The 18,150-nt window shown below is 42.2% G+C and overlaps 1 protein-coding gene across 3 annotated transcripts in view; it reads right to left on the bottom strand.

The window, feature by feature from the left end:
• MAP3K5 (mitogen-activated protein kinase kinase kinase 5) overlaps positions 1–18,150 on the bottom strand; it is a 215,933-nt gene that overhangs the window by 17,084 nt on the left and 180,699 nt on the right. For 2 of the 3 annotated variants that reach the window (XM_067701965.1, XM_067701964.1), the window contains exons 19-25: positions 17,415–17,572; positions 14,792–14,969; positions 14,064–14,084; positions 11,002–11,179; positions 10,743–10,911; positions 4,949–5,134; positions 1,427–1,532 (exon numbers count right to left, since the gene is read on the bottom strand). In XM_067701965.1, coding sequence (XP_067558066.1) covers positions 1,427–1,532; positions 4,949–5,134; positions 10,743–10,911; positions 11,002–11,179; positions 14,064–14,084; positions 14,792–14,969; positions 17,415–17,572 — 996 coding nt within the window. Of the gene's footprint in view, positions 1–1,426; positions 1,533–4,048; positions 4,435–4,948; positions 5,135–10,742; positions 10,912–11,001; positions 11,180–14,063; positions 14,085–14,791; positions 14,970–17,414; positions 17,573–18,150 lie in introns of those variants that run through there. The other variant, XM_067701966.1, reaches the window with a different exon arrangement.

Raw genomic sequence — 18,150 nt, 5'->3', positions numbered from 1 at the left:
TCGCCAATGGGGAAAAACCATTTCCAGGGAGAGAGAGTGATGGCGGAGCCTACTGTAGACTTCGGGGTTGGTCAGGACTCTGCAGAGGCATGCTGTAAGGTACAAGAATGCAAAGGTAGGTGGCAGGAGGGACGAGGGGTGCAGGTGCGCTCTTTAGAGGAAGAGCATGTTCAGGGACGTTAAAACTTCTTCCATTCCATCCTTTCATAAGAAAGAAAGAAGTTAATTCCTCACTCTCAAACCAAACAAGGTATTCTGAGAGAAGAGAGGGAATTCCACAACTCAGAAGGGTTGATGATAACTTAAAAGTTTGTGGTACCATTTATAAATAACATAAAATTTAAAATGTTTCATACTTATATTTTTAGATTTCTATTTTAGAACACTTCATAATACATGTAAAATTAGTACAATAGAACATGTTTCTAATTCGTATATCTAAATCAATCTATTTCTCTATCCATATCCACACATCACACACACACACACACACACACACACACACACACGTACGGTGGAAGAGCTCTGCTTAAAAGTTTTATTAATGGGTACACTATCAAAACACGTTGGGGGCTTCCCTGGTGGCGCAGTGGTTGAGAGTCCGCCTGCCGATGCAGGGAACACGGGTTCGTGCCCCGGTCCGGGAAGATCCCACATGCTGCGGAGCGGCTGGGCCCGTGAGCCATGGCCGCTGAGCCTGCGCATCCGGAGCCTGTGCTCCGCAATGGGAGAGGCCACAACAGTGAGAGGCCCGCGTACCGCAAAAAAAAAAACAAACACTTTGGAAGATTGTCTTAGAATATGAATACATCTCTCCCTCACTGCATAAAACCTGGTTTCATGAACACTACCCCTTTTGTAGCTCACTGCAAACACAGCTGGGACCTGTCTAGCCCAGTGATTTCTAAACCTGGCTGTGTATCAAAATGACCTGGAAGCTGGATGAAAATCAGGTTCCTGGGCTGTATCCCCAGCAGATTCTCACCCAGTCCGGGACGAAGCTCTGAAAGCTGTAATTTAAAGAGCTCCTTACATCACACAGTTCATTACATCACTCAATGCACTGGCAGGTGTGGGAACCACTGGTAAAGGATGACATGGGAATATGTTTTGTGGGCACAGATATCTGTATATTGAAATGCATATGTATTTGGGTCACCTGTATAGTTTTCTCTTTGTCTTCATATCCAACTATGCTCTTTAAAGACAAGGAAGCAAGTTTTCCTCATTCATAGTAAACGTTTTGCTGGGTGTACCATTGCTCAGACTATATGCACTAGATAAATATTATTTGGTGGTGTTGAAAGATTAAAAAAAAAAGGTTAACCTGGTCTTAAAAACAGTGAGGAGACACCATAAATGATAATGAACAGTAATTGAAATTATCAAACACTAAATATTTACCAAGTAATTAAGTATTTCTGACCTGGAACCAGAATGGTAATGGCTGTCTGCACCGCCTTTCGGATGATACTGTCTAAGGCAAACATCCAATGTGGCTTGATATTATGATTCCGAAGAACTTTATTGACCTGGAGGAAGAGAGTGACATTTGGTCTACTTTAATATTTAATTGCAAATAACCTAGCTGATGCACACATCTGGACGACATTCCATCAACAAAAATAACTAAAAGGTTTCTTTACCTTGAATGGTGGATAATTTCTTTGTCAGCGGAAAACAAATGCAAAATTGCCACTTCAAAATGAAGTTTGGTGACCCTCATGTAAGCAAGTGAGATACACCACTTAAGTGAAAGGCAATCTGGTTAAATGGGAATGTTGCCTCTTTGGGACTCAGAACCTGTAGCTTCCGCCTTTCACGATGTCAGCAGATTGGATGGTGGAAGCGGTAAAGGAGGAAAAAAAGAGTCCAAGGGGATTTAAATAAAAGTGATTGCTATTCTTAAACGTTATAACTACTGTTTAACACAACCAAGTGCTGCAGCATACTCTGGTGACTTGGAAACAACAGTAAAGGGGGAATATGAGCAGATACATGCTACCTACAGATGTGCCACAGTGCACGCCTTGTTTTCCTTCCCACGCTTCCTTATATCTTATTTTTTTTAATATTTTTATTGGAGTATAATTGCTTTACAATGGTGTGTTGCTTATACCTTTTTAAACGGGGGAATAATCTGCCAAACTCTTCCAGAAAAGCTGTTCACATTAAAAACCTTTGCTGTCAGGCTATATTTTTTAGTGACTAGTAATATTTCACATATTCAAGTAGACGCTGAAGTAGATATATTCATTACCTTTCTTTTTCTCTTCAAAAATTATGGTAAAATACACATAACATAAAATTTACCATCTTAACCATTGTTAAATGTACAGTTCAATGGCTTAAGTACATTCACATTGTTGTGCAAGCATCATCACCTTCCATCTCCAGAGCTCTTTTCACCTTGCAAAACTGAAACTCTACACCCATTAAACAACAATTTCCCCTTGCCCTCTCCACCCAGCCCCTGACGACCACCATTCCACTTCCTGTCTATGAATCTGACTATTGAAGGTATCTCACATAAGTGAAATCATACAGTATTTTTGTGTCTGGCTCATTTCACTTAGTGTAATATGTCAGAACTTCCTTCCTTTATAAGGATGAATAATATTCCATTGTATGTATAAGCCGTGCACGTTACCTTTTAATTTTTATTTATTTATTTTTTAAAATATTTATTTATTTGGCTGCACTGGGATCTTTAGTTGCAACATGTGGGATCTTTAGTTGCGGCATGTGGGTTCTTAGTTGTGGCATGCATGTGGGATCTAGTTCCCTGACCAGGGATCAAACCCGGCCCCCTGCATTGGGAGTACGGAGTCTTAACTGCTGGACCACCAGGGAAGTCCCCACATTACCTTTTTAAAAATAACTTTTATCATAAGGCTAAGATAGGCTTATCTAAAATTTGAGTTAACTCCACTAATTTCTGGTTGACACGGGCATCTAAGAAAAGAGGCTATTTTCCCAACAGGGCTCTGACTCGAGATCTAAGAAGACGCTGGGGAGAAGGAGACCTAGCTGTAATCTCACACCAAAAGCTGGAGCTCCAGTTGCTTATTCCTGCCCTTGGTCCATCTTCATCAAAATCCCCCAGTTTAGACGGCAGTCTGTCTGAGGAATTCCTCAGAATAGTTGCTCCTAAGGAAGCGAACCATTGCAAGGTTCCCACCTGTTCTAGGAAGTCCTTTCAGACTGATTTTGTCCTGGTACTTTAATAAAGGACTTGCCTGTTTATTTGACAAATGCGGGTATAACATTTAGTAACTAAGAATATTTCTCTCGAGGGTCACAAATAGTAAATGGAAGAGGGGTCCTTTATCACCACGACCAGCTTCTCATAGCCCTTCATTAAACAGTATATTATATCCGGCCCATTCTTTGGGTTCATTCCCATCCTGGACAGTGAGTGAGCAAGAACGGGGCGTGTGTGTGTGTGTGTGTGTGTGTGTGTGTGTGTGTGTGTGTGTGTGAGAGAGAGAGAGAGAAAGAGAGAGAGAGAGAGAGAGAGAGAGAGAAAGGGAGAGAGGGAGACCTGGCCTGTGGCCCAGGATTACAACTTACCCACTCTCAATCTGAATTCTACTCGCCTATTTGCCTTCCAGTCTCTAGGCTGGAAGCCAAATGTGTAGGCAAGTACAAAGTCACTAAATTATTTCATTTGGTTTGCAGATGGCTGGGGCTCGCTAGTTACAGAGGGAGTGTGCCTTTAGCATTTAATATTAGTGATAGGCTTTGCTCTCATTTTCCACGACCCCAATCGAGTCAGGAGCGTTGCCCTGCCCACAGTACAGCACAAGACTGAGCGGCTAACACAGAGCTCCCGAGAGCACAAGTAGCCACTGAAGGATTACAATTTGGTTTTAAATCAGGGATCATTTGAGCACCAAATGCAATTGTCAAGACATCGCCTATGTAGGAGCAATAAACACATTAGGAGTGAGTCAGTTTGGGGAATTTAAATAAAATCATGCAAAGTGCTTCCCTATTCACACGACAGGCACTGTCAAGAACTCTCTCTCTCTCTCTTTTTTTTTGAATTGTATTTTATTTATTTTTTATACAGCAGGTTCTTATTAGTTATCTGTTTTATACATATTAGTGTATACACGTCAGTCCCAATCTCCCCATTCATCCCACCACCATCCGCCCCCCTGCCACTTAAGAACTCTCTTATTTCAGTCTCCCACACCTCGTAAGGGCCTTCCGGGAAGGACCTCAGGCTTTTTTTGGCACACAGTTCCACAAACAAGTCTCATTCAAGAATATCGCATATGGTTTGAATCAGGCTTCTGGAAAACTGGCTTCAAGTTTGTGTTGCATAGCAACTCAATATGAGAGAGAGGAATCCTCAGCGATCTCTCACCAGATCCTGTGAATTAATTTTCATCCAGTGATGCCTTGTGCTCTGAAGTATATTGCTGGCTAGGAAATAGTGAATATTTATTAAACAAGTATGTTTAAAATGTTCTGTATGGAAACCACAGCAGGGCGGAAAAAAATTACCGATCATCCCTGTCTGTACAGTTACATTTTTCTCAATGATCACTAGATGGCATGTCTCATATAGAATTAGAAAGTGCAGGACTAAAGTGTGCTCTGTTGCTAAAATCATCAAAATAAATAGTGACTGACTACATGATTTGATAAGAACAAAGTGCAGCCATGGGAGATGTTTGTGAGTTTTGTTATTTTCCATGGTGTTCAATTTTATGTGTATCTAATCTGGGGAGATACAAGATTACACACCAAACAACAAATATGGTGCTTTGAGGCACACGGACAGGCAACCATCTCATACTTATTTATGATCCAAAGAGAACAGAATTGATCAAAATTATTAAAGAAAGAAAAGATAAAAACTTATGTTCTTATCCTATTTTTCTGACTAATTTTGGCTGGAGTCTGCGGGAAAACATGGGCAAAATATCATACTTACAGCATCTTGAAAACCGAAGAGCACCACCTGAACTTGACTAATGCCGTGGCTGTCAAAGTCCAGCTCCAGCTTCAGCTTGGACAGGGTGGTGGCTATGATCTTCCGGTCAGTGGACCTCACAAATTCTCCGAGGCTCGCGACGAGGGTTGTGATGTGCTCCCATTTTAGTTTAGGTTCTTCGGCCCCCTGTGAATAATAACCAATAATCTGTCGATCAGATGTATCTGTGCTGGATGTATCAGCCATGGGTCTGCCATCCCACAGCCGCTGCCAGAAGAACTGGGCTTAGAAATGCCCCCCTGCTAAGGGGAAAGACCATATTTGAACTATATGGTTCCTTCCCTGGCAAAAAAAAGAGAGAAATTATCAGACTTTGGGAGGAAAGGCACCTGCCCCATACATTGTCTAACAGTCATGTTATAGTCAGATAGACAAAGCTCTGCCCAAACAGGGACAGGCTGGGGCCATAAGATTCCACTCTCAGAAATTTTAACTGGGAGCTAAAGAGAGATTCAGCCGTAGGATCTCAGGCTCAAAGTCTGCCCAGAGAGATAAGTCATAAAATAGGGGCAATGGGACTTCCCTGGTGGTCCAGTGGTTAGGACTTTGCCTTCCAATGCAGGGGGTGCAGGTTCAATCCCTGGTCGGGGAGCTAAGATCCCACATGCCTCACGGCCAAAAAACCAAAACATAAAATAGAAGCGATATTGTAACAAATTCAATAAAGACTTTAAAAATGGTCCACATCAAAACAACTTTACAAAAATATAATAAAATAGGGGCAAGAGTACATCCAGTTATAAGGAAGCAGAAACAACTGAGTAGAGAATGATGATCAGTAGGGAGAGAAGTGGACGGACACAGCAATGGCACACCAAGTGGGCCAACAGCAACCGAGCCAGAGGAGAGATGTACAGACTCTGGGGCTTGAAGGCCCTTGGAATCACACTCTAGTTTCAGCCTGTGTGAGGCTCAGCTAGGCGCCGTGGTTGGAATTAACCTGAAAAGGCCACTTCCCTCATTGCTACGTGTGTCTGCCTACATGTCCGCAGTCCTTCAACTGCCCTTAAAGTGTGTCAATTCCTTGCAGTCAAAAGGGGCTCGCTTCAGACTCCACCCGGGAAAACTTTCCTTACCCACTGATAAGGCAATTAGTTATAAGAACGGACCAAATGGATGACTTCACATATTAAAAATTAAATACAATATTTAAACAAATTCCCTCCCTCAAGTTGAACTTTTTTTTTTACTTTGAGCAAGGAACATTGCTTCCTTAAAGGAAACATAGTAGGATGTTATTTATCCTCATTTAACTTTAAGAAACAACTGGATTTTTATCATGCTCATTTCTATCTCATATTGCACATTTTGTTATTGCACCATTAAAATTAAATTCCTCAGCTGGGCTGTGAAAATTACAATTTCTAGGAGTCTACTAAAATAAAAGAGAAATGTCCCATCAAGTTCTTTCTCTCAATATATTTTCATTTGGGAGCTCCCTCTCATGTTTATGTTTTGACGAGAAAAGATTATATTAAAAAGCTTGAAAACTGTCATTAAGGGAATATTTTAAAATCAGACTGGGAACAATTATAAACTTTGTTTCTTTTCTTACCACGAACTAAATTACAACCAAAGTAAAGATTCATAGGCAATATCACAGTAACATGAAAATATGTTCAAAAAGATAAATGTGAGTTATTCAGAAATTGGAAGCTTACCTTAGTGAAAAATCAGTTACGTGTTTGCCAGCAGTTTAAATAGCAATCATTTTTTGGACATTAGCTTTGTTTTCACAACAGAAAAACATGCTGCTTCTGGTTTTTGGTGCCACTGCCCTACAAAGGAATGCTGTCTACCCTGGGAAATGTTCTTCTGTCTGGGATATTTCATCACGTACCTAATGGTTATTTCTGTTCTCACTCCTGCCTCCCCGTGTGCACTCATTAACGTGCCTTCATGAACAAGCATCTTAGGTACCAGGTGAGACTGATTCAGTATCAGAAAGTAGCATCTGACAGTGAGCCTTTCCTGAGCACCCAGAGGACCATCACAGATTCTCCTGCAAAGGGCCTCTCTCTTCTTTATCCCTTAAACTTCCTTAAAAATGGTGAGTGGATTTCAGAAGGATGTTACAGATTGAAAGGGCTTTCATGGGCCGCTTTGAGGACCTGACCAACATCTACCTTTCAGTCTTGTTCTAAAGGGTAGGCTTAAATGTAAAGATGTATCTATTAATAGAAATATTTAATACAATGAAAAGACTTATCTCCATCTGGTAGTAGAAGAAAATTAAAGATACTAGATAACTGTTATTAGCCTGCTTGATAATGATAATAATAACAATAATAGTTAACATTTGTGGAATACGTTCTATCATTATCTCAATGATTCATGATCTTAGTTACTCCTTATAGCAACCCTATGAGGTGAATACCATTGTTTCTTCTATTTTATGGATTAGGAAATTCAGCCTCAGAGAGGTTAAATAACTTGCTCAAATCACACAGCCTTTATGTGGTGGAACCAGGCCTCAAAGTCAAGTTGAGGCTGAACCCAAGCTCCTAATCATTACCTTCTATTGCCCCAATCAGCTGGATGAACCAGCAGTAACCTTGGGGCAGAACCTGCTCTATCACAAGATCACCATGGGATGCCACAGGAAAGGGTTCATAGAGTCCCCAGCAGTACAGTCAGAAGCACCCTGTCTATCCCTTGACGATTCTGGATTTACTAAGTGATTCTGACCTCAGAATCACTTCTGGTCCCCACTGGTCACTTCATGTTGGTGCACTGAGGCATGCTCTCTGACAGTCGCTTTTAAGTTTTTCTTTCCTTTCTCCTTTTTTTGCAGTACGCGGGCCTCTCACTGTTGTGGCCTCTCCCATTGCAGAGCACAGGCTCCAGATGCGCAGGCTCAGTGGCCATGGCTCACGGGCCCAGCCACTCCGCGGCATGTGGGATCTTTCCAGACTGGGGCATGAACCCGTGTCTCCTGCATCAGCAGGCGGACTCTCAACCACTGTGCCACCAGAGAAGCTCCCCTTTCTCCTTTTATAGAGAACATTCAAGCCTGCTTAAAAAACTAGGGAGTCACAAACACTTGAATAGGATTAACCAACTCCAAATTTAAGAATTTCAGCATGGTCATGAAACCTGCCAGGTTCTTTGCTGAGGGCTGGGACAACGACACTAACCAAGGCAGTCCCTGCCCTGATGGACCTACAGTCCAGCAGGGAAGACAAAGAAAACCCCCAAACAAGCAGATACTTTCTGTATTAGAAAAGCACACTCATTGGGGATGATTACGAGATTTAAGCAATCCCTGCGTTCTGTGTTTCTGACCTAAAACAGAAGCCTTCATTCCACAGTGGCTGCTGGTGATTCCCTCCCCCAACCCAAACCCTGTCCCCTCCCCTGGTTTATGTTTCTCCCAGCACTTGTCACCCTCTGGTGTAGCAGTGGGGAGAGCAGTGTGGTACTTGACGGCACAGACCCTGGAGCCAGGCTGCCTATGTTCAAATCTCGACTCCATCACTTGGGGCTACATGGCCTCGGTGAGTTACTCAACAACTCTGTGCCTCTGTGTCCTCATCTGCAAAATGAGGATACTAATAAAACTAGTGCTGTAGGACTATTATCAAGAGGATTAAGTGAGCAGAGACACAGGAAATACTAAGAACAATATCTGGCCCATAGAAAGTGTTTGCTAGTATTACTATATATTTACCATATATAGAAACATATATGTAACACACATAGTATGTAGCAACATATAACTATATATTTAACTATATTTGTTACTATATATTCAACTACATGTTTACTGTGTTTTTATTGCTTTTCTTCCTCCACTAGAATGTCAGCTTCAATGAGATGCAGATGTTTTTTCTATTTTGCTCACTATAGTGTCCCCAGCACACAGAACAGTGCCTGGCATCTAGTAGATGCTCAATAAGTATTTGTTCAATGAATGATCTCCAATTACTGCCCAGTTGTTCCTTCTGTCTAAACTTGATTCCCCTTCTTATCTTACACCATCCGATTCTCAGTCCTTGAATGACCACAGTGAAGAGACAGAAAGGCAAGAGTGACAGCTAAAGGTTCCAGACTGCTCCTGTCTCCTCCACCTCTCCAGATTCTTGCATGGCATCCTCAGCACTCATTCTACCTCCAACTCAGAGGCCTGGCCGCCCCTCAGCCCAGAGCACCTCCCTTCTGGGCCTCAGAGTCCTTGCTTGCTGGAGGCAGCTTCCCTTAAGGACCCAAGTCAGAGTTTTCCCAGAACCTGGAAATTTCAGTTCTCCCTGTACCCAGAGACCCTGCTGACACACACATGGCCTTTCAGCTCCTCCTACGGGATCTAACGATGTGAACATTACAGAATTCCTAAGGTGATGGAATCAGCAGAGAAATTTAGTGGGGTTCTGGAAACAAAGACAAGCAGGGGCTATAGAGCAAGAGCTGAGAAAGAGAGAGCCTGGCTCCCTTTACATCCCAATAAAAGCTGAGAACAGGTAAACTGCTAGACTGAGACTAAAACTTGACCCAATCCCTCCAGCTCCATCCATTTTTGCAGGTATTTTCCTAGGACAGAAGGGAGGGAAGAAGTTATGTGTCATCTACAATGATCAGAGAGGGACAGGTGGTGGCCACAGGTGCTAAAGCAGGTACACAAGTCCCTGACGCCAACAGAACTGAAAGAGGATGCAAGTGTCATGTCTGGGCCAAGCATGTCTGGGAGGTTTACACCCACAGGGGGCCTGAGCTTCTGCTCCAGGCACAGGAGGCATCACCTACAGCTTGGAGGCGGGGGAAACCCTATTTCCACTGGGGCAGAGTTCAGAGGGGATTCTTCCTCATTTCTGTAAACAGAATCCCAGGGAATACATTTTCCCAGGTATTATGGATGAAACAGTGCCATTCCCCCCACCCCCCAATTCATGTTTTTAAGCCTTAACCCCCAATGTGACCATATTTGGAGACAGGGTCTTTAGGAGGTGATTAAGCTTAAGTGAGATCATAAGGGTGAGGCCCAAATCCAATAGGATTAGTGTTCTTATAAGAAGAGGAAGAGACACCAGGGGCACACAGAGAAAAAAGGGCAGGTGAGGACACAGCAAGAAAGTGGCCATCTGCAAGCCAAGGAAAGAGGCCTCAGGAGAAACCAAACCTGCCAACACCTTGCTTTTAAACTTCCAGTTTCCAGAATCGTGAGAGAGAAATTTCTGTTGTTTAAGCTACTGGGTCTAAGGTATTTTGTTACGGCAACTTAGCAAACAAATACATCAGGGAAAAAGAATTTGACTGACCAGCTTTGTTTTTTCATAGCACGAATGGCCTCCTAGCACGCTAGATAATTTACTTATTATTGCCCATCACCTTCCATCTAATTGTAGCCCTCCAAGCACAGGGGTCTCTGTTGAATTTGTGATGTTTCCCAAATGCTCAGAGGAGCCAATGGCAGGTACCCTCATGCTAATATCAGAATTAGCAATTCACATGGCTCAGTGCATGTTTATTGACTGAATGAATAAACAAATGAATGAAGGGTGAAAAGGCGTGTAGGGACCAGCTGGAACTTCATCAACATGAAAATTTTGCTGCTGACTTAAAAACAGCTTATGTTCAAAAACGCAGTTTCTGTGTTAGGGATCTGCCTATCCCTGGGGTAGGTTTGTTTTATCATGAGGAGAGCAGCAGCTTCCTCATGTCTTCACATCACGTGTGACAGTTCCAAGTGGTTATAACAGTGTTAAAATAGGGGAAATGAAGTCTCCATGAGGGGTTTTACCTGAGCCAAAGATTCCATTAAGTTTCTCACAACTTTGTCTTGGTCTTCCGTCAGGATCCTGTAAAGCGTGGCCCGTCTCTCACTGTCCTTCCTCAGCATAAAGAATCCGGAATCTTTTTCTTCAGGAGAAGGTGGAGCGCTGTGGTCTTCAAAATTTTCGTCAGGGATGCTGCAATAATTCAGACAGCACAAATCACAATTTTCTTCACAAAATGACACACAACATACTTCTCTCAGCCAAAACAAGCCAGGTCTTTACCCCAGAAAGAGTGTCCGTATTCCTTTGACATCTTTTTCTCCGCAGGATTTGGCTCTTGTTTTGAAAGAGAAGGGATCCACCTTTAACTCCGTGTCTGGAGAAACTGAGCCGTACTCACTGCTACTGCTGGTGTCCTCCACCAGGACAGGCACTGGCAGGGAGATGCTCCTAAGATACTCTGCGTGTCACGAGAGGGGGAAGGAGACGATTAATGCTTCTAAGAACGTGCACACACGGACACACCTATTGAAAGACAGCAAGATTATTTGTCAAGTGTCTCGTTTCAGTGAGTAGCAAAATTACGCTTCGTAAGAGGCTGGTTGTGGGACCACGGTGCCTCCCAATGCTCAGTGTAACCCATGCAGGAGGTCGGCGAGGAAAGGGCCTCCTGGGCTCTGAAAGGAGTATCTCAGGGATGTGAAACTGGAGGAAGCACCAGGCCCAGCATTTCTGGGTTCTGAGCCCTTCGTTTTTATTGTCCTCCTATTTGGAAGGTCATTTATGAGTCTTAGTTTTCATATCTATAAAATAAAGGACCAGATTCATAATTTGTAAACTGTGTGCCTCAGAAGCTTAAGGTTCACCTGTTTCTTGGGGCTGCCTTGGATGGGGTGAGTGAGTAGGATTCTGTGATTCTAAAACAGAGGTTCCAACCCTGTTTTTCCTGAAACAAATATGTTCTTTCAGTCATATATCAGGGCTCTGCTTAAGGATTCATATTTAAAAAAAAGGTTCTTTACTAAACACAGATTTTGGAAACTAATGGACTAGATGATCTCTTAGGTCTTTCCCAGTTCTCAGACATTATGATTCTATAACAAATGTAAGCTTTTATTTTATTTTGATGGAGACTGAACTGGCACAACAGGAGGTGCCTACATTTCATCAAATACTGGTTTTAAAATAAGTAATTTTTGCCAGAAACATCTTTACCAAGCAAATCAATGTCTCAGGCCAAGAGGGCAGAACAGAAAGGGATGGGTCACTGGGAGATAAAAAAAACATCCAGAGAATTCAGGAGGCCTGGAAGAAGTTCTGAGAGAGGAGGAACAGGAGGGTTTTTAGGAAAAGGAGAGGGGAGGGCTTCCCTGGTGGCGCAGTGGTTGAGAGTCCACCTGCTGATGCAGGGGATGCGGGTTCGTGCCCCGGTCCAGGAGGATTCCACATGCTGCGGAGCGGCTGGGCCCGTGAGCCATGGCCACTAAGCCTGCACGTCCAGAGCCTGCGCTCCGCAACGGGAGAGGCCGCAGCAGTGAGAGGCCTGTGTACGGCAAAAAAAAAAAAAAAAAAAAGGAGAGGGGACTTTTGGACTGTGGTCTACAATAACCACCTATGGCAGTTGCTAAGCATCTCACATGTATAATCGTTTTTAATAGTTACAAAGACCCATGGGCAGGTTGTCTAACTGAATCCACTGGACAGATGAGGTGACTAAGGGTAAGTCATTTCCAAGGTCCCCCAGTTAATGCATGAACCCAGCTCTGACCCCAGTGCCCATCCTCTTAATTCTGACTCTATAAAATCTTAAGATTCTAAAATATCTTTTTTTTTTGGCTGTGCAGCACGTGGGATCTTAGTTCCCCAATCAGGGATCGAACCTGTGCCCCGTGCAGTGGAAGCGCAGAGTCTTAACCACTGGACTGCCGGGAAGTCCTTTAAGATTCTAAAATATCTTAAGTTAGACTCTAAAGCCAGAGCAGAGTCCCCAGTGCTCTTGAGTCATCCTGAGTGCAGAGGGGGGAGGGCACGTGGGAAAGGTGACCCAGAGTTGAGCAGGTGGACACCTTCCATCTCACGCTTGTTCTAAGGCACATGCTCACCGAGAGGGCTTGTGGGCAAAACTATCAGCTTAAATTCTCTCTCTCTAGCTCTCTCTTGCCAAGTGTGTATAGTTGAGTTCACATAATTTAAATATGTGCGTGATGAGAATGTTTCCTAAAACAAAAACCGACCCATATGGAAGGGATAAAGCTATCATGCATTGAGCTTCTGGGCATGGCTCCAGCCTCTTTTGGTATATATTTTTTATTTTGTTCTCAGAACTAAATCTGTGAAGTAGGTACTGTTCTCAACATAGAATGCCTGATGAAACAAGTAAATTGCTGCCTGTCACATATTTAGAAAGTGGCTCAGTTGGGATCAGAACCAACTTCCAACTAAGTCCAAAGTGAATCAACTTCTGCTTAAGTCCAAAGTCAGTGCCCATTTTATGACACCAAAAACAGGCTGGTCGGGAGGCTGTGGCACACCCCGGGTCCTCCTTGTAAAACGCAGTGACTGCCTTCCAGCGTCTAGGCTGCTTGTGGAGAAAGGAAGAAAGGGAGGGGCTTCTCTTCACAGAGTTCTCCTTGACTCTCAGAATTGATGGAGGAATCTGGAAAGGCTGTGGCCAAGAAACCCCAATTACTGGGCCTCTTCTCTGGGCCGAGGCACCTTAAGGAACCTTAAGGAACCTGCAAAAGACTGCCCCTGGCCTGTGGGAGAATGCACACGACGCTCACAGTGAACAATTAAGCCCCCTGCCTACGTGATCAACGGCTCATCCAACTTAGGAAAAGCCAAAGCCATGGTCATTTCTTTCCTGTTCCTTGAAATGCATTAGTTGATCTTCCTAGAGCAAATTTACCTTCCTAGTTATGATCTGCAAAGGCCAATATTAAAAATCACAACTTGTCCTGACCAACTAAATCCAGAGAGAATATAGGACGCCAAAGCTGACAGAGGAAGGTGTCTGGCATTGAAATTTTCCACAAGAAATCCATGAGGTGGCCAACTGGCTCCTCAATAAGAAAGTATGGACTCCTCTCAAATTGAAGATTTCAAAAACAGTCACCATCTTCCATTTAGGGAGGAACAATGGAAGCCTCTCTCATGAAGGAGAAAGGTGAGGGGTTTTCTGAAGGAAGGAACCCAGCCAGGCTTGCAGCCACACATCCTTAGTACCCAGAGGAGCCCCTCCATGTAAGCAAGGAACAGAGGATGAGGCTCTCTGACAGGCAATCTAGAGCTTAACTGTGATGTACCAAGCTTCAGCTCAATGGACAATATAAAAATAAACTCACCATTCGATCCAGCTGAAAGAGCTGTGGAAAGAAAAGCAAACACAGCAACATAAGCACGCGTTGGGTGTGTTGTTGAACTAAGAAACCAACAAAACATGAAGTGAATGCTTGAAATGGGATTGATGTCCTTTCCAGACATTCAGTCTGCCCATGTCATCCCACATAATCCCCAAAAATGCTAACAACAAACAAATCATTTGCTTGTTTTTTTTTCTGAAATGAGTTATGGAAATTATTGCAAAAAGACAATTTATATTTTTACACTGCTATTTTATTTATAACGATCTTCTCTTTTTTTTGGGGGGGGGTTAATTATTCAGAAAGATAGTCTCCTCTAAGAGGCAATGAGTATTTTCTACTACCTAAAATTGAAAGAACATATTATCTAGATGGCTTAGAAGTTTAACAGCTCTGTAATAGCCCTATAGCCCATCTGTGGTAATTTGGAGTTTCAGCTTGAAAAGGCTACATTTCACCCCTTTAATTTTGATCTTTGTATCACCAATGCTAGTATATAGATGCTCATATTCTAGTTCCTTACTAACCATGTGATGGAAGATTATTATGTGTGAGGCCCTAGCATTTGTGAAACTGATGGTAACACTGCTTCCTGACCAGTTTTCAGTGATGTCTTTAAGCAAATTAGCTTACTTCTGGAAAAATCTTCCACCTTAAAAGTTTAGGATTTAGTGACTCTGACCTATACCCCCTTCAAGGCAACGACATACCTGAAAGCTTAGGTTGTGTCTTTTTCTTTTTGCTTGAAACTTTTAAGAAATCATCCATAAGCAAGTCGTTAGCACAGTCTCTCTTGTCAGGGTCTGGTTCAAAACATTTCAATATGAACGCTTTGGCCTCTGCCGACATGGACTCTGGGATCTCCGGGTGGACTTTAAACATTCCCACCTAAGACACAGCACAACGTGACTTCTGAGTGACCATCTTATCCCATGGGCTCTGGGTTGCATAACCTGCTCACCTAATGCAACAAGCTCCTTTATCATATACTACAAATTCATGGCTTTTCTCAAAGTGAGACAGGACTTGTTTTCTGTAGGTTATGGAAAGTTTCCAGAGCACTTTTGTAAGTTTATCAATGACACAGGCATAGTAATTAGCTTAAGATAGTAGACAGCAGCACTATAAAGTAATAATTCAGTCCTCAACGTTTTGTGCTTGGCTTTTCCATTTATGAGATTCACTGAATACTCCCAGCAACCCAGTGGATTAAATATTATCCCTGTTACAGCAATGAGAAAAATGAGGCTCACGGGTGTGAGGTTATATGCTTATGAAAAGGCAGATCTGGTATTTGAACCTTCATTTGTTTGGCTTAAAGCATATGTTGTTTCTCCTGTGCCACAGTTTGTGAACGTTTTCCCTGTCTTAAATTGCCTACATTAAAAGAGATATTTAAAAATACTTAAAATTGGGACTTCCCTGGTGGCACAGTGGTTAAAAATCCACCTGCCAATGCAGGCGACACAGGTTCGAGCCCTGGTCCAGGGAGATACCACATGCCACGGAGCAACTAAGCCCATGTGCCACAACTACTGAGCCTGCACACTAGAACCCGTGAGCCACAACTACTGAGCCTGCATGCCACAACTACTGAAGCCCGCGTGGCTAGAGCCTGTGCTCTGCAACAAGAGAAGCCACCACAATAAGCCTGCGCACCACAACGAAGAGTAGCCTCCACTCTCCGTAACTAGAGAAAGCCCGCGCAGCAGTGAAGACACAATGCAACCAAAAATAAATAAATTTATAAAAATAAATAAATAAAAATACTTAAAATTAAACAGTTTTTCTATAACAATGAGAACTTTCTTCTCATTGACATCACTCTAATTTTTTTTCAGTAATGTTTTCATGTATTTAGTACAGAGAAAACTTCCTAAGGAAATCTTCTTTGTTATTAAATAGCTTATATGAATTTATTATTATATAGATAATAAGATATAATTATCTGTAATAATTATAAAGCCTTTACTATGTGTCAGACACTGTTCTAAGTGCTTTGCACATATTGTCTTATCCACTCCTCAAAGCCCTTTTATTAGATAGGTACTATTTTTATACCCATTTTATAGATGAGGAAACTGAGACACAAGAAGGTTAAGTAATTTACCTAAAGTCATCAAATAGTTTGACTGTGTCAGAGTCTGGATTCAAACTGTGCCAGAGTATGCTATCTCATCTAAAGCATGTTGTATAATAATCCCAGCACCGTGTGGGTAACAGAGGAGCATTTCAGAGTGAAGTCCTAGAGACTGGTGAAAACTTGAAAGACTGGCCAAGAAGAGAAAGACATCCATTCAGGTCCAGAAAGGCAGCTCCCTGAGCAGCTCTCATTGTTCTTTCAGGTTTGGTTATACTACTATTTCTGTATCAGCAGTAGCCTATCATATTGTCTCTTAAAGTAAACCAAGCTTTGTACAAACACAGAAGGGTATGTACTACGTGGTCCCTCATAAGAGGCTATTCACAAACGGAGTAAGTACTAGAAACACGATCAGTGGCAGAGAAAGGAATAACAAATTATGATCAAAAGTCCGATGCCTTAGAGAATAGCAGACATGTGAGCTTTACTTCTTGGGAAACAGGTGTTCCGCTTAATGTTCCTCTGGCTTGGTGGAGTGGCAGGTGAGGACTACAGGGATTCGTGGGCAGGTCATTGTTTGCCCAGGACCCGGATGCTGAAGCTGTGGCCCCTGGGCTCTCTCAGGCCTATTTGCATATCATGTGCTCCCTATTTGCATATCATGTGCTCCCTATTTGCATATCATGTGCTTCCCTATTTTGAAAGATGGAGCTGCTTCCTTTCCCACCCCCAAAACAGTTACTAATGGGCAAATGAACAGGCTAGAAGAGGAGATAGATGAGAATAAGTTTGATGTACTTAAAATAGAAACTATGCCCTTTTATCTACGGAGCCTTCAAACTATTATGATAGCGGAGTAAAGGAAAATATGTCTTTAATACCTAAATGGAGAAAACATGTTTTTATATCTCCCTCAGTGGAAGATTTTTCAGACTGTGTTTCCCAAAGAGCTTAAATCATCTTCTGTGGAGTGATGTGTTATTTATACTGCATTGTGAAAGGGCAGTCACAGGAAGTTACACTGAATCTCACTTTATAGTTGGGAAAACTAATGTGGAGAGAGGTGCTCCATGTGAGGCAGAGGTGCTGACCAGGGGGAGTGAATCTTGAACTTTATATCTTAGATTGTGCTAACTTAGGCTCCTTTCATTTTACCTAAAAAAATATGACATATGCACATGGAACATCCAGGAGCTATGAAGAGCTTTAACCACTGGTTTTTAAGACATTTAAGACATATGAAATGTGACCTTGAACATAGCTGCTTGTGGTTCCCCCAGTTCATAAAAGGGTGGTTTTCCAGTGGCCATTTCAATGATCGTGCAGCCTAAAGACCAAATGTCTGCTGCTTTCCCGTAGCCTCTTGGTCCTTTATCTATTATTTCTGGTGCCATATACTGAAGGGTACCTGCACATAATTCAAACACAGTTACACGTTAAAAAGAGAAAACAGATGAACACCTAATGACAGTTTCAATTTCTTTATATAAATAAGGTAACTTTAAAAGCATGATTTGGAAAAAAAGAAAAGCACGATTCGGGTCTTAATAGCTCATCTTCTTTGAATTCCAGTTTTTTATGCTGTTAATAAAAGGGGAAATAGCAGTTTTCATAATGGATTTCATTGGTGACATAAAAACAGCATAGTAATATTATCTGTTTACAAATAGATACTTTCTCCTTTCCTAGATAGTTGATTATAATTGAGGCATCATTTCATTGGGACCTCTTAGAAACTTCTAACAATCATTTGAGAATAACAGAAAATATATCAACACACATTTTTCTGCAATCAGTTTTTCAAATACATGAAGACTCCCTTTATGTATACTTCTAATCTTTTCCAGGAAAAATTTAGGTCATTCATCCATTTCCTTAGTCTGTTATTTCTCAGTTCCTGATTGAATGCTCAGTTCTTCTGTTTTCATTCTCATTTCTTAATCATGAAAGCATGAAGATTCTGAAAGTCACTGTTAAAAATAATGT

Source organism: Pseudorca crassidens, chromosome 13 (genome assembly GCF_039906515.1).
Source record: "Pseudorca crassidens isolate mPseCra1 chromosome 13, mPseCra1.hap1, whole genome shotgun sequence".
Taxonomy (NCBI): domain Eukaryota; kingdom Metazoa; phylum Chordata; class Mammalia; order Artiodactyla; family Delphinidae; genus Pseudorca; species Pseudorca crassidens.
Note: the sequence above shows the minus strand (reverse complement) of the source record. Positions and strands in the feature narration are given on the sequence as shown.